General features: G+C 34.9%; 1 protein-coding gene across 4 annotated transcripts in view; it reads right to left on the bottom strand.

Annotated features, from left to right (window-relative positions):
* LOC139966477 (corticotropin-releasing factor-binding protein-like) overlaps positions 1–26993 on the bottom strand; it is a 38097-nt gene that overhangs the window by 7601 nt on the left and 3503 nt on the right. The window contains exons 1-5 of one of the 4 annotated variants that reach the window (XM_071969505.1): positions 24887–25059; positions 10807–10894; positions 10300–10460; positions 9268–9478; positions 4429–4580 (exon numbers count right to left, since the gene is read on the bottom strand). In XM_071969505.1, coding sequence (XP_071825606.1) covers positions 4429–4580; positions 9268–9478; positions 10300–10460; positions 10807–10894; positions 24887–24955 — 681 coding nt within the window. In that variant the 5' untranslated portion in view covers positions 24956–25059. Of the gene's footprint in view, positions 1–4428; positions 4581–9267; positions 9479–10299; positions 10461–10806; positions 10895–24886; positions 25060–26993 lie in introns of those variants that run through there. The other 3 variants (XM_071969508.1, XM_071969507.1, XM_071969509.1) reach the window with 3 other exon arrangements.

The raw sequence follows: 26993 nt of genomic DNA, 5'->3' as shown, positions 1-26993 counted from the left end.
ATAGGGAAAATATACCTGTTAAGTCAACAAAAAGTAGCTACCATGAGTGACCAATACTTGACTGTCTAGCATATTTTGGGATTCTATTGATGATGGCTGTTTTTCATTACTATATTCAACTTTGAATAGAGGAGGGTATAGTAGTCAGTGGCATCGGCCAGCCTTTTTGAAGTCTTCATTTGTATTAGTTCATTATGGAGGTGAGGATCCATTATGCTTTTTTCGGTACCGTCGTTTTCAATATGACCCCGTTATTGACCCCGAACCTCATGGGTGTAACCCTACACCCCCTCGTCAGGCCTTTCAGGGGTGTAACCATCCACATGAATTTATAAGTTTCCGTTATAATCCACGAAATTGTAATTAACTGCAATAGCAATGAACAGGCAATGATAACGAGAACAGCCCAATTCACATGCAGATGTACATTACGCTAGGCTAGAAACCTCAGCTATGATAACGTGATAGGCTTGTTGTGATCGCCTTGAATGGTAGCAAAATATTTACAATAACAGCTGATTTTCAGAAGCGCCCTTGACTCCTAAAGTGGACTCGTATGTACATAACAGAATGAACTATAACGTTGCTAATTATAATAATCGTCGATATCGTTTCGCTTAAAGTTACACTATACACTATACCGTATATCATACAATGTACGTAGAAGCATACACACTCTTCGTAGACTCGTGCGGAAGGTTGCATTCCAACCTTAGTTGCGTAAGTTGCAACATATCCAATGCCCTCTTGTGTTGGATACTATCCACATATTGTCATTTAAATTAAGTATGATATGTTGTTGTGTAACATCTCTACATTGCAACCTTCTATATCGCTTTAAGCTTAAACCTCCCGTGCCATGTTATGAACTGGTCAGAAAGGTGACGTGGTTTATCTGTCTCATTCAGTCATTAAGCTGATAGAGATCACAGTACCTGAACAGTTTATTCTGATATACCGAATAAGGTTAAAAGAGCCGTGAAATTTCAGACTATTGATACCATGGTCTAAATCTTATTGTGTCGATTACGCGTGAAATTGATGAGAAGACTAACGGAGTGTTAAAAAGAGATCAACATATTCAGCACACAAATAAATACACAAAAAAGGAATAAAACAGAACTGAAATACGAACAGTGGGTTCAATATGCTATAGCTTCACATTTGCAAAGACGGTATAGGTCTACCGATAATATACAACATATATATAATTGAAATCGTAATGAATTAAATATATATATATACAGCGAGGCTCGATGAAATGTCACGTTTAAATATTTAAGGTATGTATTACTTCTATAGGCTAAGACACGCACGAATATACATCACATGAACAGAATTAAGACTTGAAGAAGCGGATTGTACGCGTATAGAATCGTCTCCTCTTTCATGATATTAAAGTGATAATTCAGCGCAAATTGCTACTTAAACATATTTTTGTGATTATCACGTGCATCACTTGTCTTCTGAAAACTGTTATAAACATGACTTGTTAGCTGTGAATCAAAGGTAATAGTACTTAAAATATTGATTAGTTCCTTATTTATACTGATATAAAGGAAATATATGCAACTTTTTGTTGACAAATGACAATTAAGCAACATTTTGTGGATCTTGTAAAAGATTTATTGCAACGTGTAGATGTCATCAATTAAGTATTTAGAAGCAAAACGATCAATTGTGAAGCTTGTTACTAACTTTTACAGTTTTATGTGTTATTAACATGCGGTGTTGGTTTCGGTAAATGGACACAGTATTGTGTTTGTATGTGGCTGATCTGCAGATATTACTGTCAGTACGGCATTGCGGGAACATATGTTACAAGTCTCTTACTGTGAAATTTTTCTTTTCAAAGTATCGCATTTTTCTGTTAAACATATAGTTTTTATTAAAACAGATCTTATTTGTGGTTTGAAACTATAGCTGTTTTCGTTTACACCTATACATCGCGCAGGTACAATTTTAACCCCAAACATTGCCCCCGCTGATTAAAATAGCTCTTTCTATCTCCCTCTCTCTCTTTATATATCTATCTATCAAACTGAAATGTTCTGATATTTTCTGTCGAAGGTCAAGATATGTCCAAAAAAAAAGCAATGGAAGATAATTCAATCAAAGTCAGTCGGATTCAAGATTAATGAATTAAGTCCTGGATGATTATTTTTAAATAACGGTAAATTAAATAAGATCTTTTTAAAACTTAATAAAAGAAACACACAGTGAAATATTACACTGAAATATTAACAAGGAAATATATTTTCATCCACGGTATACTATTGTAAATGGTAGCGACACGGTCAGACGGTATATGCTTTACTGACACTGACCATGGTCTAAACATTACTAACCAGAGATTTCTTAAAATTCAGAAAATGAATCCATAGGAATCACGGCCTGTGTCAAAGGTTGAAACAGCCTTATCCAAAAGATAAGCGCTCATTAGAGGATATTTATCTCAATTTATATACGGTATGTAAAGTATCTATATGGATTCCCAATATCATACGAGGAACAGAGATAAATAAAGATTTGTAGCAAAGATCAGACATAATTCAATTCTCTCTGTGTCTACATTGAACAACGTGCAGGCTAGGCCGGTAGGGTGCTTAAGCCTAACGCCGTAAGGACCATCATATACCAGACAATAGTCCATGATTGTGTCCTGGTGTATTCTCTCCGACCAACCATTGACAACTTCTGCCCTGTAGCCTTAGAAAAAGTCCTTCTAAAGAGGTCTTGCTGATTATTAAAACAGATGGCGTCATTTGCAGCAGTGGATAAGGTTCTCTTTATGATATGACTTACAATATAGTCGAAAGTTTGATTTAAAAAAAAAATCATTACATTATGTTGTTTGTTGGAGAAAGGCCTACATATGAGTGTTAGCTCAGTGGTTAACGCCGGCGCCTTTCAATCATAAGGTCCCCGGTTCTAGTCACTCCCAGATTAATGTATGTCGTCCAGTTACAGAGTTGTGATAATTAACAATTCATAATCATGGACGTTAAATATGAATGTAAGAGACTGATTTCGGTCAGCCTGCGGCTTTGATAAGTCAATGAGGCTTCTTTGCGAGTTTCTGCTTGCAGGAAGATCTAATATATGCATACATACATATGAACATTTTGACATCATAATGGTGGATAAGAACACATTTTACATGCCACCACGCATCTTTCACAAAATATTCGAATTTGGCTTCTCCTTTTTTTCATCCTATATGGAACCCATCGATCCGTGTGGCATTTGTAAACCTATCTGTCCCCCTAATTGGAAAGCCCGCCTTCAGCAACATATTAGTGTTGAAAATCAGACTATTGCCAACAAAGAGAACAAGTTTGTCATCATAACTAGTTGGGAAAACAACGTCTAACTTCAGTACCTATCACAAGCTACACACTAAGTTATTAAAAACACATCAACAATATTATTTCAAAGGCCTTAAATAAGGCAATCGTGATTCAAAATAAGAATTGTTTATAAAAAGATACGTCCCCTTATATACGTATGTCATAATAGGATGAATGCCGTTACTATATATAGAAAGAATTAAATCCGTGAATTATCGTATTTACGAAAGAGAACTGAGTATATCTTCTAAGATTAAGAGAAGGTGGAGATGGTTTCTCGACAAGTAATAAATGGTAATAATACATACATGCAATACAGATTACAGTATCAATGAGTTGAGGGAGTGGGAGGGGTGGGTAAGTTAAGGTTGAGGGGAGTGAGAGGGTGAGGGGCAGTGAAGGAATACAAAGTCAAGTTTATTTCTGTTGCGAAATGGTTATATACCTATATTTTAAATGTTAACATTGCTTTTTGTTTGATTGTTACATCTCTTTTGATAGTTATATTCTTTTTCAAGTGTAGCATCTTAATAAACCATAACTATATGACGATATGTCTACATTGATGGTTTTTAACCAATTTATCTCATAATCTAACCAAAGAAGGTATTCAATGTAAAAACGAACCCAGTGGAAACAAACAGTAATAAAAAGGACAACAAATTTATAAAGCAGTTTATAAAAATATTTTGAAAGGTCAAGCATCTTGACCTTGTTATACTTATTGCAAATATGGATGATTGTGTCAAAGTTCCGTAATTTCGAATAATAGATCTACTAACACATTTGCGAACCCTCTGGGTGTGAATCCCATGTCAAGATATTCATTTGAACAGACATAAAGTTGTCTTCCGTTAGGCAATGTTAATTATTTTTTATTTTAAAAACGTTGGGAAGAAACAATTAATTTCTAGAAGTCGGCTTGTATAAACATCTGACGTTTTTGATGAGTTTGTTTGCGCTAAATTAAACTTTTGTCCGTATAGCGATATTGCCTACATATATGTATATATGGTTTGTGTTTATTTATTTACCTCATTATTGTTTTGTTTCGAAATAATATTTAATATGTACTAACCTTGAGAGTGGCCTCGTTCTGTTCCTGACCAATCGCCATTTCCACAACACTAACATGAATCGGGTAGATCACAGAGAATGAGCAGTTCCGGTTTGCCCCATAATTCCTGATTGTGTACATACCTGATGGATCCTGCGCCAATACATTGCAGGCTATGAAGAAAAGGTGTATAATCATGGAATTATAATCGTTTTAAGAGGCGTCGAGCACCATGTGGGCCCATGCGACAATTATGTCACAGGAGCCCCATTTTTCTCGCATGAATTGATAATTACATTGGTTGTGTTGTAGGGGACTACCTTAGGAGTTAGGACTATTTTGGCAAAGTTTGGAGTATGTGATGACTGTAGATTGAAATAACTGCCCGTTGCTAACTTGCTATGGCCACCGGCCCACACAATTTCGCGGAACTGTAACTTGTTGACAGTTTACGTATAAAGTCAATGTAAATAATTACGATTTGGGCACTACTGTTTTTAATCCTCAGTGAGTCATACTTATCTTTGTTAATTGGTGTAAGTTTAATTTGTTTTGAGTTTGTTTAGACCGCACGGCACGATAGTCATGCATAACTGACGTCACACTTCGGTAGGCCTACTCTATAAAAACGCAGCGTGTAGAACATTAATGACTCATTCGGTTTCTGTACACTGCGAATTCAGTCTTTTGACACCAGAATGTAACACACGCAATCTGCTGTTCAAATAATTTTGAACTGACTTGTGTTAAGATTCTGAACACTTTTCTCCCTAAAGTTTTGAACGTGCACAAGAAAAAGCTGGATGCAGTGGACATTATTCAACTAGCTCGGGAATTTGCAGGAAGGTCGCAAACAAGAAAGAATATGTTTGGAAACTTCACTTGAATCATGTGAAAACTCACCTGAACTCAAATGTAAATTAGGTTTAAGACTTTTTTCCTGTGTGTAAACCTGTGATATGGTTAGTGTAGAACTATTATGCTGTAACTGACTGAGAGTATCAAGGACAGCTAATAAAACAACATACGGTACTCCAGAATATTTTGCACCCACGCAGGAAAACTGCATTGAAATGAATTTTACTGTATCCTATATATGTTGCACTGGTAGAGCGCATGCGATTCAGAAAAAGTTGATTGGATACGGCCAATAGGCTATATAATCCATGGTGACCGTTTATTTACAAGTTGAGAATAAAACATGAAAAAACGAAAAATCTTGCTTTTCATTATTGTAACACATCAGTGACAGAACATAAGATTTCAATTTTCAACATATGAAATGGTTAAATGCAGCTTTTCCAGGCCTGGGCAGTGCAGTGCCATTTACTGCAATCTGGGAGGCAATATTTGCCAAAAAATTCTTGTGCACTTCGCGCCAACTTATGGTGGCGCTCCACTTAGATAGTGAGCCAGCGGTTATGACTTTTTATTTCATCAATGGCCTGCAACCCCCCACTTCTGACAAGAAATCTCCGCTACTGGCCAAAAGTTTAAATCATAAAGAATTGATGATTCTCGTCATCTATAAGTAACCCTTAAAATGAAACACAACATAGCGTGACGTACGTTCTTTCATGATTTGTGTAAAATGTTCCCTACTTTTGAATTAGCAAACAGTCCATTAGCTTCACTAACCACAGGCCAGTTTTATTTCGAAATTGTGATGAAAGTGACGCAACAGTTTTCTTCTTGATTGCCGTGTGACTATAATAATGACGACAACCTTACAATTGTATATGGAATCATTAAATGTTCTTTATGTTCATTTAATGTTCTTCTCAGATGATGAAGAAAATATTGGATGGTGCCTTGTTGTTTGACAAATTCTAATCATTTTGAGAAACACATGCATCAGTATTTAAGGTTTGCATAAGAGCTACAGACTTAAAAACCTACTTTGCGATTAAATTGCAGTATCCCCAAAAATAGATTAAGTCAAAGACAAATGTCGAAGCATTTACTTCTGTGTGTTGAACGAAACTGTTTTAATCTCGCTCAGCATAAATAACATAACCCTCGTTAGCATCCGGAAAGGTACGACGACATGACCCAGGTTAATGAACCATTACTTCACCATACAGGTAAACGGATATATTCAGGAAAGACAATATTAACAGACATACACATACTGCTATATAAAACAGGTACATATTATATATCCGACACGAAAATGTTAATAACATTAATCACCTTTATATGTATAGAATGCAGGTATAAAGGTATAAGACATCCAAGATAAAAGCCTATATATATATATATATATATATATATATATATATATATATATATATATATATATATATATATATATATATATATATATATATATATATATTATTAGAGAAAACCAGAGAAATAAGATATGACTCATAATTGACAAATAAGGAGTAAGTTTTACAAAAGAGTAAGTTTTACAATATATTTTGTAAAACTTACTCCTTATTTGTCAATTATGAGTCATATCTTATTTCTCTGGTTTTCTCTAATAATATTTTCTTTTGGAGTAAACGTGGATTTTCGTTATATTATATATATATATATATATATATATATATATATATATATATATATATATACATATAAACAGGGGCAATATTCACGGCCCAAGAAAAAGAGAAAAAAAAGTAGCACTAAGAAAAAAAATGGCAAAAAATAAAGAACCAAAATGAAACAAGCAAGTAGGCTAAATGTGACTACTCTGGCATGGCAGGGGTCTTGTTTTCAAGCTCGAGAAGTGCCATTTCCTGCAATCTGGGAGGCATTTTTTTCAAAATTTTCTCCATTACGCTACGCGCCAACCATAGTGGCGCGTAGCGTAGTTTGACCTACCAAGCGTCCCTATACTATGGCAAGCCGTTTTAACATTTACCTCTCTATTCTACTTAAGTAGAATTAATTCCACTTAAGTAGAATACAATTAAGCTTAAGTGAAATGTTTTGCACTTAAGTAGAATTGCATTTTACTTAAGCTTAATTGTATTCCACTTAAGTGGAATTCATATTAGCTTAAGTTCAAACGGTTTTTGTCTACATCGTATTTTACTTAAGTAAAATACAATTCTACTTAAGTAAAATACAATTCTGCTTAAGTAAAATTCAATTCTACTTAAGTAAAATGCAATTCTGCTTAAGTAAAATTCAATTCTACTTAAGTAAAATGCTATTTTACTTAAGCAAAATGGCTTTTCAATTTCACTTAAGCTAAATTGCATTTTACTTAAGTGAAATAGAATTACGCTTAAGTGAAATGTGATTGGTCAATCTATTTCACTTAAGTAAAATGCAATTTAGCTTAAGTAAAATGTGATTGGTCAATCAGTATATGCTACTCATTGCGTCACTGTACTTGCCGCGAAGTCCGACTCTGTATACTATTTTAGGTACCTCACCACGTGTTCATCCGCTCAATAGGGTTACCATTGTCAGAAAAGAGGTAAAAGTACCTAATGTAAAGCTTCCTTAAGCATGTTATCATTTACTGTCATCGTTTTTTCTGCCTTTATATGAAAGAGCATAATTTTAAGTACAGATGGTGTGAAAATAGGGAGGATCGAAGGTGATATAAACCATTTTAAAAATCTTTGGTTAAATGTTGATATTACTCCGTACGAGCATATGGAAGGGTTCAGTGTGATAAACTTGCTCCTCTTCTAGCTCATAATCTAAACGGTCATGATATGGAAGTTTGCAAGTGCCATGATAGGCCACTAGAACACAGCTATCATGTGGTGGGTAGGATATACCAGATGAAAACTTCTATCTATGCTTTGGCAGGTCTTGAAAGTGATGAGTTTAGTGTGTAAGTCAATGGAACAATTAATTGTGATGCGAGACCTATAGAGTTACGTTCAAGACGTACTAGTTACGTAATCATTTGCGGCCATTCCCCCATTCTGCGATACTTATCCAGCTTTCGTTGTGTATATACGAACATAACACCATACTTAGCAAATGGAGCAAAGCTTTGTTTATCACTGAGTCTGAACGTTAGACATTTGGTAAATGCAGCCAGCCAATAAATCGTTGCAAACTGTTGCTGATGCAGTTGGAAAAGCACTTTTGAGGGCAAGGGAACGACTACAACACGACATGCCACCAATCAGTGGTACTAGTAGTAGAAGTACCACAAGGCATGGTACCATGTAAACATTGCCCCCAGACCAACCACTTCTCCGCACGAGGTAAATGTTATAACGGCTTGCCATATCCTTCAATTCCACTTAAGCTAAATTGTATTTTACTTAAGTAGAATTGAATTTTACTTAAGTAAAATGCAATTGTATTCTACTTAAGTAAAATACAATTCTACTTAAGTAGAATACAATTTAGCTTAAGTTAAATTCAATTTCACTTAAGCTTAATTGTATTCTACTTAAGTAAAATACAATTTTACTTAAGTAAAATGCATTTAGCTTAAGTGAAAAAGAATGACACTTTTACTTAAGCTAAATTAAATTTTACTTAAGTAGAATTGTATTTTACTTAAGTAGAATACAATTAAGCTTAAGTGAAATTAAATTTAACTTAAGCTTAAAAGAAAGTGGTAATTTTACTTAAGTGGAATACAATTAAACTTAAGTAAAATGCAATTCTACTTAAGTGCAATTCATTTTACTTAAGCTTAATTGTATTTTACTTAAGTGCAATTCATTTCACTTAAGCTTAATTGTATTCTTCTTAAGTGGAATTAATTCTACTTAAGTAGAATAGATAGGTAAATGTTAAAACGGCTTGCCATACGTCCCCGATAATAATGACAGATGGCCACACTCTGGTCTGCCGTACCAATCCCAAATAGCTTCCGACGCCCCTGATATATATATATACGCAAACAGAGACAGAAACAAAAACGCTTACGTTCTAGAATCTGTTTAGTTTCCAATACTATTTTCAAGCTGCTCCCTCTCGATGTGAGTTTAAAGGTCATCATTGCAGCATTCTGGTTGGAACGAAAGGTCATAGGTCGTCCTTCACCTGGACAAACAGTCTGCACTCTTTCAGTCAAATTCAGAGGATGATCCTCGTAGCTGGGAAAGGAACCTGTACCCATCGTCCAGCCATCAAACCACTAATGAAATGAAGGTAATGAAGAAATCCATTTAGCCGAACTGACTTAAACAAAGAGATAATATAAACAGGCAGAAATGGGACACTAAATGGGACAGATATGTGACTCTTATAAGCGATTACATCACATCACAACGTATCGTCATATCAGAAAAAGGAAAGACACAACAAAATTAGAGCAGAAACAAAATTAAAGCAAAGACAGGATTTGAAAGTTACAAAGAGTTCTTAGGCTTTATTTAATGTTCTAAAGCCCGTCTTGGTCCAGTTAACCGTGATGATTTACGTGAACTATGAAAGGTTTTGGCTAGCTCGACCTGACAAACATGACATGCGAAATTGTTTAAGTAGTTTGTCGTCTCAGTTGAGAACAATTTCTCTCTCTTTCCCCCCCCCCCCCATCTCTTTCTCTCTCCCTCTTTTTCTCTCATGTATATATGGGACTTTCAAATGTGTCCAATGCAATTTTTAGTGGACACGAAACAGCTTACGATAGATAACACTGAATCATGACAACATTATTTACACGCAGTACTCCTTCAACTGTAATCTGTTTTCTTACTAATAATTAGTCCACACGTGACCTCTGCAAGACAAAAGAACTGAATTAGTATCTACGAGTGACTTTAGGGAGGGAAATGAACTGAGTTCATGTGAGGTAACTTGTCATTTGGGCGAAGTATATATAACTGTAGCAGCCTGGGAGGGATTGTATCTGGGATAGGTTATCATAGAACAGGGGTAATATAACGTCTGTAAAGCGCTTTGAAAACTATCGCTGGTACAAAGCGCTTTTCTAAAATCGAATATTATGATATTCACCTGAACATGATCCCCTGCCTCGCAATCAAAATTGGCTTCCGTGAATTCTATTTCTACAATCTCATCTTCTGCCGCTAAGAAGTAAATCACACACATATCTTCGTGTCCTTGACTGGTATAGTAATATTCTCCTGGAATCCCTGCCATATCGATATGGCAATCTACACAAAAGAAGGAATGCAAAAATAAATAAATAAATGAATGAATTACAAATAAATAATAAATACATAATATCTTAACCTGGATCGAGTGACGCTGCTTCCCTTATTTCGAAATAACGAGGGATGGAAAAGGGATGAAGGGGGGGGGGGGTGTAGGTTGATGTTCCCACAGAGTAATGAAAAAGCGGTGACAAATATGATCAGAAATACAAGAATTGTAGTCATTATCTTCTTGAATTATTCCCAAGACGTAACATGTGACGCATCTACACATGCCTGCCTATGTGACTGACCCATATCTTGACTTGTTGAGAAACAGCGGATGTTTTTTATTTAATAGACTTACTTAGCTCTCTAGAGTATGTGTCAGGCTCAGCGCTTCGCCGCAGAGCTGTTAGTATTCCACTCAAACTTGGTGAATTCAAATCGGTCCTCTGTTGAAATAAAAAGAGTATAGAGAAAAAAATAAGACATTAAAAAAACAAGACAAAATATAATGGTGCACATTAAATGTGGATGATATTATAGACGTAATACTAACGTCACAGAGAACAGTCACTAAAGTGAAGAATTTTATTTTATTGACTTTTGATCAATTTCTGCATGGAGAGGGTGAAGCAAGGGACGTAATTTGAAGATATAATAGATAAGTCTAAACCTGCGATAAACAAAGCAATGAAGTTTGAGGAATAAATCAGGGACTAATGAAATCAGAGGAACTGAAAGGACAGTGTGAAGATCTTTTTAATTTTCTCCAGACTAATCAATATGTTTACGGGTATATATATATATATATATATATATATATATATATATATATATATATATATATATATATGTATATATATATATATATATATATATATATATATATATATATATATATATATATATATATATATATATATATATATATATATACAGTCACATAGGAATGGAGGGACCTTGTATTTCCCGGAATTGTTTACCACTGCTTCTGTGGGTAGAATCCAGCTATATAATGTTCAGGCACGAATTCTATACCATGTTTCCAGACGCCTTACTAAAATCAACAAGAATATGAAGTACGTATATACTGTAACGTCCCTCTATTAAATATTTAGAAGTAATTAAAAATGTCATATAAATTGTTTGTTCAACACTTAAACTGATTTCGCTTTAAAGGACAAACTGCTTCTTTGTTCATGGTTCTTCAATGTTCTGGCGAATAGCTCCTACCGATATCCTTGACATACAAAAAAATCATGCTGTGAGTTGCTGTCAATACTCAAGTCTTATCAATGCAAGTTTCGGTAGCCTGTGCACGGAGTTGGGGAGGGGGAGGGGGAGGGGAGGGGTGGGGTTGGTCAGGTGTCCATGACCTCCACCTTCATTCGCTGTATAACGGTTTACTCGGGGATTCATTCATTCATTAATTCATTCATTAATTCATTCATTCATGCATGCATGCATGCATGCGTTCATTCATTCATTCGTTCATTCAGTAGCACATTGTCTTTAGCCTTAAATAAAGAAATACACTATATAAACCCCCATCTGCACCAGTTGACTTCTAAACTTATATTCTGTCTGGGAGGCGACTCCAAGAGCCTCACGTTATATGAGGAAGGATGGGAAAGGGCCCTCTCTTCCCTATATTACTAATAAAACTGTATTTATATAGCATATTTGAGGCATTCGTATCAGATCTTGTAGACATTTTCATATCCTTTTGCGCCATTTCAGTCATTTCATTGTGACGTCACCGTCGCCTGTTTGAGCGATGGTGGTTGTGATGGTTTAGTCTGATGGACAGTCGTTTAGTTAATCGGAGTTAAAAGAAGGAACTTAAAGACCCTGTTAACTTTGTAACATGCACAACTTGTATCTGGTGACCAGCTAAACGGTTTCTCCTACTTTGGGATTTGTGTTACCGGGAGCGGACACAGGGTGGGGTGTATAACCTACCCCCTCCCCTTTTCATATCCACCAGAAATTAAAAGTAGTTATTAAAACAAGTTTACGTGTAGGCTAATTATAAATCTGATTGGTTGGCAAAACATGCCTCAGACTGCACCATTTCAACTATTTGTATGTGTACAACTATAACATAGTCAAATGTTACCTTTACATGTGTAAAACGAAACCTGACAGAGGATGTTTTTAATGAAGACATTTCCCCCCAAACGTTAAGAGACACTTTGTCATGTCAAGAGGACCTGTCATTTTATCTCAAGTGTGAAATCATACTTATATTACTTCTGCCAGAGATGTTATCAGTTCCTTCTCCTATCCAATGTCTTTCATTTTGTGAATAAAAATATTTCCAGTATACATATTAAATCGTCAAGAGTTTCAATATGTTGTCGGTAACATCTGTAATATACCGCGCATAAACCCAAAGAAAATTATTTCTCGGAACTCGATACTCATAGCTGGTATACAGTATAACTACAGTTCATGTCCTGTAACACATGTTACCGTGTTACGAACACAAAGTAGTAGGCCTAATTACTGATGCACGGTTGTGTGACATGAACAGCAGTTGCTTTACCAACCATTTAGTGCGAGTTCATTAATACGCGATTCTAATATGATGTCGTGACTAGTCGATTTATGCTATAAGTAGGCCTATGGATATACTCAAACATGCCCTCTCTTCGTTCTCAGCATGACGAATTGGCGTAATTTGAAGAGAGGTGTGAACTGGAATCAAGCGGCATCGTACCACCTTTACTTCATCTCGTATAGGTATTCTCATCTTCATAGACTCCTTGTCCAGTCGCGCAGTTCTTTGTCTTATGTGGGAACAAGTTCACAGCTTAGCAGTCGTTACAGTGCCCACATGTAACATATGTTACCGTGTTACGAACACAAATTGGTAATTACTGATGCACGGTTGTGGGACATGAACAGTAGTTTCTGTACCAGCTATGAATATCGGCTGTTCTCTGAGGAGTTCAATACAACATTTCAACGAGTCTATGACGTGCTTTTGGCTAGATTTGTATCGATGTGCTGAACAAAATCATCCACCATGGGCCCGGTGTAAAGCAGGCCCGTAAACAGGAATTCTGAATTGAAGGGTCACAAATAATTTAAGGGAGGGGCACATTATATCTTGTAACTAATGAAGTTTTAGCACATATTATTGTGGTACATATATAGCAAGGGGCATGGTAGTCTGCGCATTGGAGATTGGAGAAGGGGGGGGGGGGGTGGGCGGCCAGCTGTACCAGACCTGGCTGCGGGTAATGATGTAAGAAGAACATATACTGAGTGCGGGAGAAGTCTTTTGTTTATCGACTGGACTATATGGTTACCAACAAAACATCTTTTCCTCTTCTTCTCAACATTCACTCTTTTCTACTTGTCATCATTCCTCCCCCTCCCCCCTCCCTCCCTCTACTATCCCTACATTCCCATCTTACCGGAATATATCCTCATCCATGAATTAATAGTATACCGAAAAAAAATCAGTCTAGTGTTACATGCATAATAGTACTTGCTCAGTTTCCACTCTGTGTCGATTTACCTTTTTAAGCATGTATATTGTTTTCTTAAAATACTTTAATTGTCAAAGATCGTTTCTTATTATTAAATTGAGATTAAACCGATCAATCGAAGACTTAACTGATAATACAATTATCACCATGCCAACAAGATTATTAATAGTGAGTAACGAACCATTTTTGTTTTGGGGCATTAAGGAACATTCCACTTCCCGTACTAAAAGCTTAGATACGGTTTACATCTGTTTACCTTGGACCGAGAGGCATTTCTGCTTTTTTCGTGTTGTTTTGACTGCCGTTGTTGAAAACAGAGTATGATTGATTGCAGCGTGATGAATTCTAAGAGTAGCTGTTTCGAACACGACATTTCTTAAGTTTACGAAGCTCTTGACTGGAAATTGGGTAAAACAGGATCTAATACAAGACGATTACCGGGAAAATGAAAGTATCACAAAGCACTTAATGATTAATAGAAAATCTTTTGTCTTTACTCAGCTTCGTAAATGATCAGTCTTAATTTCGAACTTAATTGAATGAATTACCACAGATAGAGTGATCGTTCAGTATATGGTGATTATGACACACGAATATAATATACATCATTACAAAAAGCTTCCTGAACATTATTTAAGTGGTATATTTTGTAATCAGTAATTATTTAAAAGCCACAATAAGTTATTTTGTTGGGATAGCTATACTGGAAGTAAATCACCTTGCCAAGTTTTCTGATAAAACTATAAGCTAAGTGACACTAAAATCATATGTACAATACTTGTTAACGAAACCTTACACGCCTTTGAGTGGCCTTCAAGACTATAATACCGTATCATTTGCCAGGGACAAGCCTGGCGGGGGGGGGGGGGGGAGGTGAGGTCACGGGGAACCGGAGTCAAGTAGCGACACGGTAAAGTATGGAGGAGTCTCGGAGAATATGGGGTGAAACATAATGTACTCCTGATATTCTTATTGGAGGATGTATGAGGAGTGTTAAGAAAGAGAGGGCCAGTGACCGACGCCTCGACCCAGTGACCATGCAGGCATAGTTATTTTAGCATTGTGTGTACATCATACTACTTCAAATACAAATGGTATAGCATTCGCCAGCGTTTATCAAATTTGTTTGACACGACTTGATCAGACAATCACCGGGAGCTTTGTTATCTATTATATATGTTATAGAAGGTTTTGGGTACAGCTACTATAAAAGTGTCCTACTTCAGAAAGTTCAAAGCCAATACAGTGTTACGCCGAAGGCTATATTTCTGTTTTATATCTATATAAGATATATATATATATCTATAAGATGACTGACTTCGGTCAGCTTGCGGCTTTGATAAGCCAATGAGGCTTCTTCGCGAGTTCCTGGATCTAATATACATACATACATACATACATATATATATGTGTATATATATATATATATATATATATATGTGTGTATATATATATACATATATATATATATAAATATATATATATATATATATATATATATAATATATATATATACATATATATATATATATATATATATATATATATATATATATATATATATATATATATATATATATAAATATATAAATATATAAATATATAAATGAAAATCGTAATGAGTCAAGAACAGTGAAAAAACTTTCAGCCGGGATACGAACCACGGGCCTCCCGCTCTGTACGCGGACACCCTAACCACTAGGCTATGGACGCTGATTGTATGTCCAGAGGTTCGAAACCGGTAAGGAAGATCGTAATTCCACTGTAGGCGTTTGTCACCTATATCGAACAATACTAGTTCTGTTTTTGGTGACATATTTTGCCCTACTCTTAGAGATCAAACATGATGCTATCCAACTCGAAAATCATTTGTGATTCCTAAAGCCGGATCTCGAAAGAGATACTTTGAACAGACTATATAAATATATATATTTAAATATATATATATATATATATATATATATATATATATATATATATATATATATATATACCAATACGTATTATACGCCCACATCACGAAAAAAAAGTCATCGCACAGCCTACGACTGCTCCTTGGGCAATACATCAAAATATATGTAGATATCGATATAAAAAACAGACTATATGCGTAAATAAACATTTACTACAGTTACCAATATTCAATGAATACTTATAATAACGGTAAAAAAATCAAAAAAGAAAAGGGAATTTCTCAAGCTAACGACAATGCACAAAATAGTTGAACACCGGGACATTTTTTAAAACAAAACTAAGGAAACGGCTTTTCTTTCATGACTAAAAAGGAACATTGAAATATACACGACAGACATTCATTGCTAAAACTTTGTTTTATTATGGACTCTGGTTAACATTTAGGACGCATTTATGCTGCCATTTTACTTTGCAACATTCATATGTACAATTTAATCATTGGGTATGTTCTTTCTTCATGTCATTATGAGGCAATGTCAAATGTTTGATATATGTCATTGAATTTTTATTTCCATTTTGGTGTGTAGTACACACTCTTTACATTACCGAATCCTACGAACGTTTGTAAAAGAGGACATAAATTTACTTTAATAGTCATGTGTGGAGTGGATATGTCAGTCGGGTGTTTTGTTAGCCTTGCTGAATAAATTCTTCCTATAACAGTGTTTGCGCCATCCCTGTACGATTCTGTTTCTCCGTTTTTTTTTCGTTTTTCATATTTATCTATATACTTCAATTAGATATTATCTCATATTATGTATCTACTTCTATTAAATATTATCTCATATTTAAAATACAGTCTGTAAAAGATCCAAAATGTTTTGGACTCGCCCAATGATAATCAGATTAAAGATGTAAGGTAAACATAAGTTACTTGGCGGACTGATTAGTAAGGAAAATACAAGCCATGGACAGAGAGAGAGAGAGAGGTGGAGAGCGCGCTCAAGCGAATGAGATATTTGAAACGGATGCTATATAGGAACATTAAAATTCATATAAATGTATTTATCGATTGAAAATGAAAATGTTGAAAGGACAAAGCAACAGAAACCGACATACGCCAACGCAAGTGCCTATAGTTCCACCGGGTTACCCTCCGATTTCCAACCTCCATTCCAGCAACACAAGCATCAAACTTTGTCGTCAACAACTGGCAGAATACATGCACCCAAAATTATTGACGACATAATTCTAAACACAGCAATTAGCCAATAATCATTCAATTCATGTTAATTAATGTCTAATGAATGGTAAAACATGCAACATGTAATTACAACAGTTAACAACTTAATACCCTCACCCCTTCATCCCCTCACCCCCCCCCCTTCTAGGGAAACTCAGCATTGTTACTCTCACATCCATCTGAACGTATTCGAGAATTTCAAAATTTTCTCAATACCCACATACTCAATTTCTGGCATCTGACGAGTAAGCGACATTCGGTTACACACTGAATGAACAATTTGACGAAAATAACAAGAATCTACCCAATTTCCTGTTGAAAGTAATCCTTATTGATGAATGCTTTCGGGTACTATTTGATATCAAGACAATATTTAGCCCAAAGAGGGAGAGAGAGAGAGATAATAAAAAGGGGAAAACCAGATGACAAGCCGATTACGAATTAAAGAAAATTTCGAAACTTGACCTTTTGTTGTTAAAATATTGCAATGACTTAGAAATAATGAGTAGAAAGAAGACACATGTTGTAACATGTGTTGCAATTATTTCGTGTTAGACTTTGAAATTAACGAGGTGCGAACTGCACTCATTAACGAGAGATGAAAGCTTTCATAATTGTTAAAAAGAAGAAATTTTGTTATCACAAATTTAGGATTTATACGTCTTCTTTGTAACATATTATGCATGTTATAAAACTATTAAAAAAAAACTAACACACACACCGCTGAAAATTTTCGAAGTATTGTTCTTTTTATATCTCTCTTTATCTTTTCTTCTTTTCTGTATGCAGAATTCTGGGGTTTCAATGCAATCAAGAAATAATTGCTTTCTTTCTTATGTAAATGACTTTCGAAGGATGAAGTATAGCGTTCTTAAAGCAATGCTAGGTTTGCTTCAAGAAGTGACTGTTGCTATGGTGACAGAGGGTCAAATAACGAGTCCATGTAAATATGCATAAGGGAAGATGCAGCAGACATGACAGTCAAAAGGAACTTATGAAACTGAAAAACAATTTAGTAAACCTAACTTGAATCATTTTAGAAATATACTTATTAGGAGGCGTTCCAATATCATTTCGTTTGACTTTGCTAGTTACCTCATAATGTATAAACACGTGGAGGCGTTTCGCATAACATCCATACGTAAATTGGTGTTATCATATTTTATGTATAATTTTCATACAGTTGTTGACCATTTTTATCTAAATTTGTTCTAAGCGATGGATTAAATGTTTCTAAAGGGACACTCGATCAAACGAAGGATGATAACAGAGTAATAAACCATGTCAGCAATATTGTCGTGACACCAGTATGTCACGTGACATATACACATATTACGTCATTTTACTGTTACTATGGTATATTATAATATATTATATTCGTGTTTGTTTCTTTGTTGCCAATATCGGTTCTTTATACTTACTTCTAGATGTCATCTCTTACGTCATAATTAATTTGAACGAATGACAATAAAACCGTGCCCAAAAGATTTTCTTCCCATAAATTAACGTAGATAATTGAGCGTTACATCAGAGTGAAGAAAAGGCGCACTTCATACTGAAATGCAACTAAATGTAGCAACTTCAAATATTCTCACGTTTTGCATAAAAACAACTTGGAACTAGCAGTCTATAATTGTATCATTGGTACTTTTCAAAGAAGGAAAAAGTAAAAGTCTTTGAAAGAAAAGGAAAAGAATAGACATTGGTTATTATTATAATTTGTTTTTAGCAATATTTGATGTAATTCCAATAAATCTTTAACAATCTTGTTTCAGTTAAGAAGAGTCGCCAACAAATAACTCAAAACATCAATAATTTAATCTAATAACTTTCTAAATTCTAAAATCGGTTATAGCAGCACGGTTACAAATCTCTACCTTCTTGTTTTACAGAATAAACACTTTTAAAACAAGAAATGTAAAATTCGATCAAACACTTTTCAGGAGCAATTAAGATCCTTTCAATTGTTATATTATTTCCAGAGAATTGAAGCATATAAACAAACATATCACGTTTAAAAAAATCTTTTTCTTAAGAAGAAACAAGTAAAACAACTCGTAGAATCTACGTTACAAAAACCTTTCTCTTGAATGAACGCAGGTGTTTTTAGGCAAGAATTTACATATTCATACTCTGATGAATATATCAGAAAAAATTGTATAGAAATTTCAATATACCCTTTGTACTCGATTGGAATGTATTTAGAAAGAAATGAGTTATAACATATGAATTTACCAACAACAAAAAAACATAAAAAGATTCGCATCTGCAAGCTAAAGATTTCTTTCAAAATTATTAATCGGTGGTGACGCATATGAACTAATTAAACACCTGCTCTCGTCCAACTTTAGTTCAGTTCATTGTTTTTAATCTGACACGAGCACGCAGACGATAAGTGGTTTTAGTCTGGGAAACCTTATTACGTCAGACATTCATCTACCTAAGATGTGTATTCGATTGGGTTATATAACACCAGACTGTCTAACGGATGTACGGTTAGTAATCTATTGTTTAAAATCCCACGTGATCTCACATACACGTTGGTGTGTTATATGCAAACTGATGACCCCATTGTTAGGTTTTTCTCATTGTTCAAACCCATGCACACCTTACCTTAACAACCACCCCTTAGTGATATAATTCTTCTGAGGACTTGGTGATCCTTTTCAAATGAGGTCTGAGGACTTGGAATTCTTTTGTTCAAGTCCTCAAGACAATATACAAAACAACTGCACAAAATATATGCTGTTACGGTTTCTTTCTTCCTCTCAACAGCAATTGATATTTGTGATACCTTTTGAATCAATATGATGCTCTAGAAACAAATGGCAGGTCTCAAATTTTGTTTGCTATATAAGCAGGGCCGTAGCCACGGGTTGGTGATGGGGTGGGGGGTGGAAGGATTTAGCCCAATCCTTTTCAGACTTTCTTCCAAATGGTTTACACTTCATAACACACCCTAAACGATAAGGATTTTACTATACAAAAATAATGTAAAGCCGGGTGGAGAGGATACTTACACCTATGAGGAGGAGGAGGGGAGGAGGAGGGGAGGAGGAGGAGAAGAGGAGAAGAAGAGGAGGGGAGGAGGGGAGGAGGAGGGGAAGAGGAGGGGAGGAGGAACAGTAAATATCCTATTTACCAAAAATTAAAATATCATCAAACTCTTCAATGAATCAAATTAGAAAACCATAAAATTCGGTAAAGGGAAAAACATCCAAGGAAAATTTCTGTTGAAAATTATCGAAGCTTAGTGGCCTATTGTTATTATCAAAAAAGGGAAACGAATAACCATTATTACAAATTAAAAGAGTGCAGAAGCCACTTTGTATAACCCTCATTAAATCTGAAAAAGAAAGCTGAGACATTTAGATATGAAATCCAATTCCAGGCGAGCAAAATCTTTTTCGAAATCTACAAATAATAAAAGCCTTGGCATTTTGAAGTCATGACAGTATGTCAGTACAGTCCAATATTAAACGGAATGTTTTCCCCAATAAATCTGTTTTCTAATAAAAACCCGTTTGACTTGGATTGTTCACAGAAGGGAATACCTTTTTTTTAAGTCTAACAGCTAGTGTCTTTGCAGTTCTTCAGTAGTCAACATTTAAAACAAATATAGATCGATATCTTTTGTTTTTAAAGTGGGTGGTCTGTCTAAGGTTTCGGAAGGAAGGTAATCATCACACGCTCCTGCTCATCAGACAATTTAAGCTAATTAAAAAAGCAATTAAGAGAATTTTAATACAAATTCACCAACAATTGGGCCAGAATGTCTTATAGAACTCAGCCGTCAGGCCATCACTCCTGTGACTTTTTCCCATTCCTGAAGGAGTTAATGGTCTGCTAACATTTACTTATTGTAAATTTACCATCACAACTATCGGCCTCCTGTTGAGGCAGAGGATTGGTACAATGCTTAGTAGCAAACATAATGGATGGGTCACAATTTTCACTTGTGTACAAAGGCTCATAAAATGCAGCTAGTCTGCGAATAATTGCAGTAGCCTATTGTCACGAATATCGGTTACATCATCGGACTTTAATTTACGAATAAAATTAAAACTTTTCTTTCGACTCCTCTCTTAGTTAAGAATAAAAATTTCCAAAAGCCCGATCCTCACTTTTTCTTTACAAATATTAACATTTCAGCTGACCATTGAATAATTGGAATTCGGTCCCAATGTGAAATTACTTGTTATTTACTAAATGATTAAGATAACGAGAATGAGAAAGAAGTCTAGCCTTTCAATAAATACCTGAAGTAATATTTGAAGACCAAGTAAAATATTTCTGGTACGGGTTTCTTGCTCTCCAGATATCATAAAAAACATAAATATAGAAACAAACAAAAATAATTGATAGTACAAAGCAACCGTTTAGAAACCAGCTAGTTATAGACCTATTGTTATTGTCTATAGATTTGTTTCCGAATCCCACAATTTGAAGTCTTAAATTTCAGTTTTCTTCTGTGGAAGAATCCCTCATATCCCCTCACTCCACATGACTCTAACCGTCACCCCAACTCTTTACCACAAAAAAAGCTGTGTCATTTAACCTGCCAAGTTTATTTTAAACAGAATTCATCTAATATAGTCATGATGAACTGTCACTTTAATTGTTGGGATGAAGATGATCATTATTAGTAAAATAAGAAAAACAACGGTATGATTACATTTCTGTTACCTAAACTATAAATCTTAAAACAATTCATGTGTTCTGATATAATGCAGAGACCTGTTCCGCGATAGTATCCTTTAATCAGTTCAATACCCTTCTTATCTCACCAAATGTCATTTCATGACAGGAGAAGGGTTTATCTACAAGGTTACATTTTCATTAGATCCATGAATGCGGAAGTAATCCAACCTTCATTTGACAGGTTTGAATATTGGTTTGAATAATTGTAAAAAAAAGGTACTGAGGCGATGAAATCTTCATTCGGGTATGCAGGAGAGAAATAATGTGTCCTCCAAAAGTCATGAATGAGGACCTTTTTTTCACGTTCTGATTCTGTTTATCTTTAAAATAATCTCTTTCAAATTAACATTCTATTCTTAGAAAGTTTCTTAACGGGTGTAGAAATGAATTCAGATTATACGTTATTGTTATAATGAGGTACTCTATTCTTTCAAGTGACTCAATAATAACATAGATAACACAGCCTGCTAAGAAAGCAGTGACGTCGATTAGGCAAAATATGAAGGCCGCGCGTTGTCATAGGCCTATGTCTCTGATGACAACAGAACAGGGAGTATAACAAAGAGTTAGCTCCCACTTGAAATTAAAGAGGATCACTAATGCTGGAAGCTGTTCCCAAGAATTAATAAATCATTAACGAATAAAACAATGATGCATTATACACGATCCAGTCGTTTCAACATCCGGGGACTCAGTTTAAAAGCGTCATTCCATTGTAAATAAATCAGTATTGAGACAACCGCCTAGATTTTTCAAATGAAAGTTAATAAGCGACGGTAGTAATTTATTTTTCTTGTCATTTGAAATAAGTTCTCCGTCAGACACTTTTATCGTTAATATTAAGCACACGTACAGTATAACTCTGTTGACAACATTGTTTATGGGAGTTAGCAATCAAGAGGTTCATCATTCAATTGATACTAGAATTGCACCTAAAGATTTCTTACTGACAAAATGAAAGAATGTTACAGTATTTAATTCTCTGGTTTTATATTTCTGGGGATTTGGAATATTAACATTTTTGGGGGAATTCAGAAAACTCGCACGAATGGACTTTTTAAAAACTTTAGCAAGAGTTCATCTTGCTCAAATGTGGAGGCAGTAATCATGCAGTTGTGGCCTTTAATATCGCAAAACATCGAATTATAACCAAACGAAATCGTAAAAAAAACATTTCACTCTACAAAACTGATTTATATTAATTCTCCTTCTTTAGCCGTTGATGTCACAATGAATTGCCTTGATCGGAGGGGATTACCTTATACGACGGTGTCTAATGCTTACCTTTCATTGTTGACGGATTATCTCCCCATGTTTGTTATCATAAGTATTAGCACATTTAAATAAAGCAGCCCAAAGCCGCTTATAAACTTACACTAAACACTACCTAGGGCGCATTGGTCTATCTATCTCTCTCTCTCTGTATGCCAAGACCCCCCCCCCCCCCACACACACACACCACCTTCCGTTCAGGATATTGACTGTCCACTTAGAAAGGAATCCTGTCAAACGGGATGTCCCTCCCACACACATCTAAGTCAATCTATATTTGCACTGCTGTGTATAGAGTCCCTGCCTTTCCCCAGAGTATTGATGCATTATCAAAGAGATTGATGGACTGCATCTGTATTATATTCTTGATTTTTTTCTTCATTGCTTGCGATTTGTTTTTGCTACTTTTTTTTTTAAAAGAAAGAAAAAAGTCAGCCAAGACAGAGCCTGAAGAGCCAAACAACTTGGTCCACTCTGGACCCTAATCCCATCACAATCCTCAAGAATGTTATCATGTGTTTAAGACGTTCTTAAATATCAAAAGAGAGTTACTTGGAAAGGGAATATAGATACTGCACTTCATGATCTTGGTTTTAGTTTTATGAGTAATCGACACTGATGAAAACCAGATGCAACTGCAGGATGTTAACCTCATTGAGTAACCATTTTTCGTAAGAAAATATCTAATATCTATTTTGTACCCTCAATGTCCCTCATGACCATGCTTCTTTCATATAGACTTCAAACAAATAATGAAATAAATATATCAAGTGATGAATGGGCGTCCGAAGAGAGGGGAAGTGGTGGACGGGGTGGACGGGGTGGGGGGGGGGCGGATAGCAAATCTCGGGTTTTCAAATAACCGGTTAACGGTCCTAAAAGTTGACCGAAGTGTGGCTGTTTACAGTACAATGTTCTCTGTAAACTTATTTCCCCTCTCACGGGCCAATAATAAATCGCTTGATACACATAGAACATAATAAGATGCTGTGTTTTAATGAGAAAATAAATGAGGCATAAATTAGTCAATTATTCCAAATGTTTTGAAATAATCAGACGTGGTAAAGAATGCATATTAAGAAGTATGGAACGCGAAATTTACACCCATATCGTGCATCCATTGTTATCGTTCCTGTCTTGATAGATTAAAGGCATCACTAACTAACGAGAAATACAGCCATGTTACTTTTAATTCATTATTTCCTAATTGTAAATTCCCAATGCAGATTAATTTTCAATAAAATGTGACAAGTCACCTGTGATAATATTGACCCTTGCTGACATTTTAAACGACATACTTTATTATTATTATTATATCTTCCAATTTGATTCATGATAAGTACCTTACCTTGTGTCATTAATATTTATTTCAGGAAGTAAAATAAACCTCGTCTGCTACTTAAATCTACATGAAGCCACGGAAGTCTTTACATATACGGGAAACATAGAACGACGTGATGAAAACAATTGTATTCGACCAAAAATATTCCAAATATCTCAAGAAAAGTTAGGGGAAAGTAAGTAATTTTAAATATGTTTATAAAAATTGTACGTAAATTAGAAGGGCGAATGTATATACACTGTAAAGACAAGCAGTTTAATTATTCGTAGACAATTTCACTAATTACTTATAAATGCTAATCAATATTTTCTGAAATGAGAAGAATTACAACTTATTGAATAAATGTCACTATAAGTATAAGCACATATTACGTTGATATATCTGTGTATGATGTTTATAAATACTGTTTTATAAATTTCATAAATAAGAATAATAATAATTTAATAAACAACATTGATCAGAAACTCACCTCTGGAAAAGCAATCACATGGCTTAGATACCTCAGAAAGAGAATCACGTACAGTGTTTTGCAATACATATTGATTTCAAATCGAGAAGATTCACTTGCTACTGATAAAAACGTTAAGTTCACTTCCAGAACGATGAATAGGTTCAAATCTTTTCTGCCCTTTTCTTTTATGAGAAAAAAAAAGTCATGACCGATTGGGTTTTTTTTCTTCTATTTCTGCTGACGTATGCGAAGGAAAGCGCCCCCTACTTTGGATTCATTCGTTGTTTGTTGTCAGTTGGTTATTAGTTCGTGCCAGCAGTTTGGTCATTTCTCAGTAACAAATCCCTCTTCGGTTTTGTAATCATTTTCAAAAGTACTTCAAAGATCATTTGCTTTGTCGCTGTCCTTTGTGTGTGCGCACGTGTCTAGTATTTTGAGTTGTGAGCGGTCCCTGTGTTGTGCGAGGGAAAAATATAATTGGACATCTGTGGGTCTTGACAGGAATAAGAAAGACACTTTGTATTTGATAGTATCGTGATTAGACACGGAACAACGTAGAGAGTTGTTGGAGAGATAGGTAGCTGTGTCGTACACTATATAGTATTTGTATTAGCTCCATGTGGCAGTGATCCAACAAATAGTAGGTGAACCCGTGATAACGATCAGCATTGTGGCTACATAATCATCATCATCATCATCATCATCATCATCATCATCATCATCATCATCATCATCATCATCATCATCATCATCATCATCATCATCATCATCATCATCATCATCATCATCATCATCATCATCATCATCATCATCATCATCATCATCATCATCATCATCATCATCATCATCATCATCATCATCATCATCATCATCATCATCATCATCATCATCATCATCATCATCATCATCATCATCATCATCATCATCATCATCATCATCATCATCATCATCATCATCATCATCATCATCATCATCATCATCATCATCATCATCATCATCATCATCATCATCATCATCATCATCATCATCATCATCATCATCATCATCATCACCATCATCATCATCATCATCATCATCATCACCATCATCACATCATCGTCATCATCGTCATCATCATCATCACCACCATCATCACATCATCATCATCATCATCATCATCATCATCATCATCATCATCATCATCATCATCATCATCATCATCATCATCATCATCATCATCATCATCATCATCATCATCATCATCTTCATCATCATCACCATCGTCATCGCTATCATTGACTGCTTACATCGCATGTTATGACATTACTGATCACTTGTTCCTCTTAATAAGGTGGAAAATAAAACAAATTGTTAATTTTGTACGATGTTTGGAAAATGCTTTATGACTTCAGTTCATTTGCTGTCGTGAACTGTTAATGAACTTTCTGTCCGATCTATAATTATCGTGACCTTCTTACCGATAAATTCAACTGTAATTTTCAAAAAGTATAGATAATCTGCAACTGACAACGGTTGTATAACTATAGTTTCTTTGTAAATTGTAAATTTGTGATAACGATCAGTTAATGAAATGGATTCTCGTTAGTTCATTTGTATCATAAGTACAGCGAAATTAAGACGTCGTCGTTTTTTCGAGATTAAAAATTGTCTCTTTACTAAACAAAATATGAAAAATGCAGGGATAAAATATGGTCAATTCTTTTGTTGAACAATGATTTAGTTTGGAAATCAATTTAATATCTTATACGGAGAACCCTTCTAAATGTCAGTAACATTATTATCCAAAAACGGGAAGCTATGAAATTGAAATGAGTCAACAGAAATGGCAGGTATAAGATTTGAATATGAATATAAGACAGCGTTTTAAGGTTTTTATGATGTAACAAAAAACAGTTTTAAATAAAAGTTATTTTGATACCAATTTGTAAATAATATGACCATGAAAATGTTTTTTTCTTAAATCTTAATGTTCTCATTGGGAGAGAAGAAGGAAAAAATAACAAGGCCATTACCAGTCAATCTCGAAATTACTGCTCAAATGCCAATTTATTGTCGTACTTGTTAGCAGCTGTTGCATAATTTGTTATTTGCAAGGGACATTCCCGTGGCCAACAATGTATGACTT

The sequence above is a fragment of the Apostichopus japonicus genome, chromosome 4 (genome assembly GCF_037975245.1).
Source record: "Apostichopus japonicus isolate 1M-3 chromosome 4, ASM3797524v1, whole genome shotgun sequence".
In the NCBI taxonomy this organism is placed as follows: domain Eukaryota; kingdom Metazoa; phylum Echinodermata; class Holothuroidea; order Aspidochirotida; family Stichopodidae; genus Apostichopus; species Apostichopus japonicus.
Note: the sequence above shows the minus strand (reverse complement) of the source record. Positions and strands in the feature narration are given on the sequence as shown.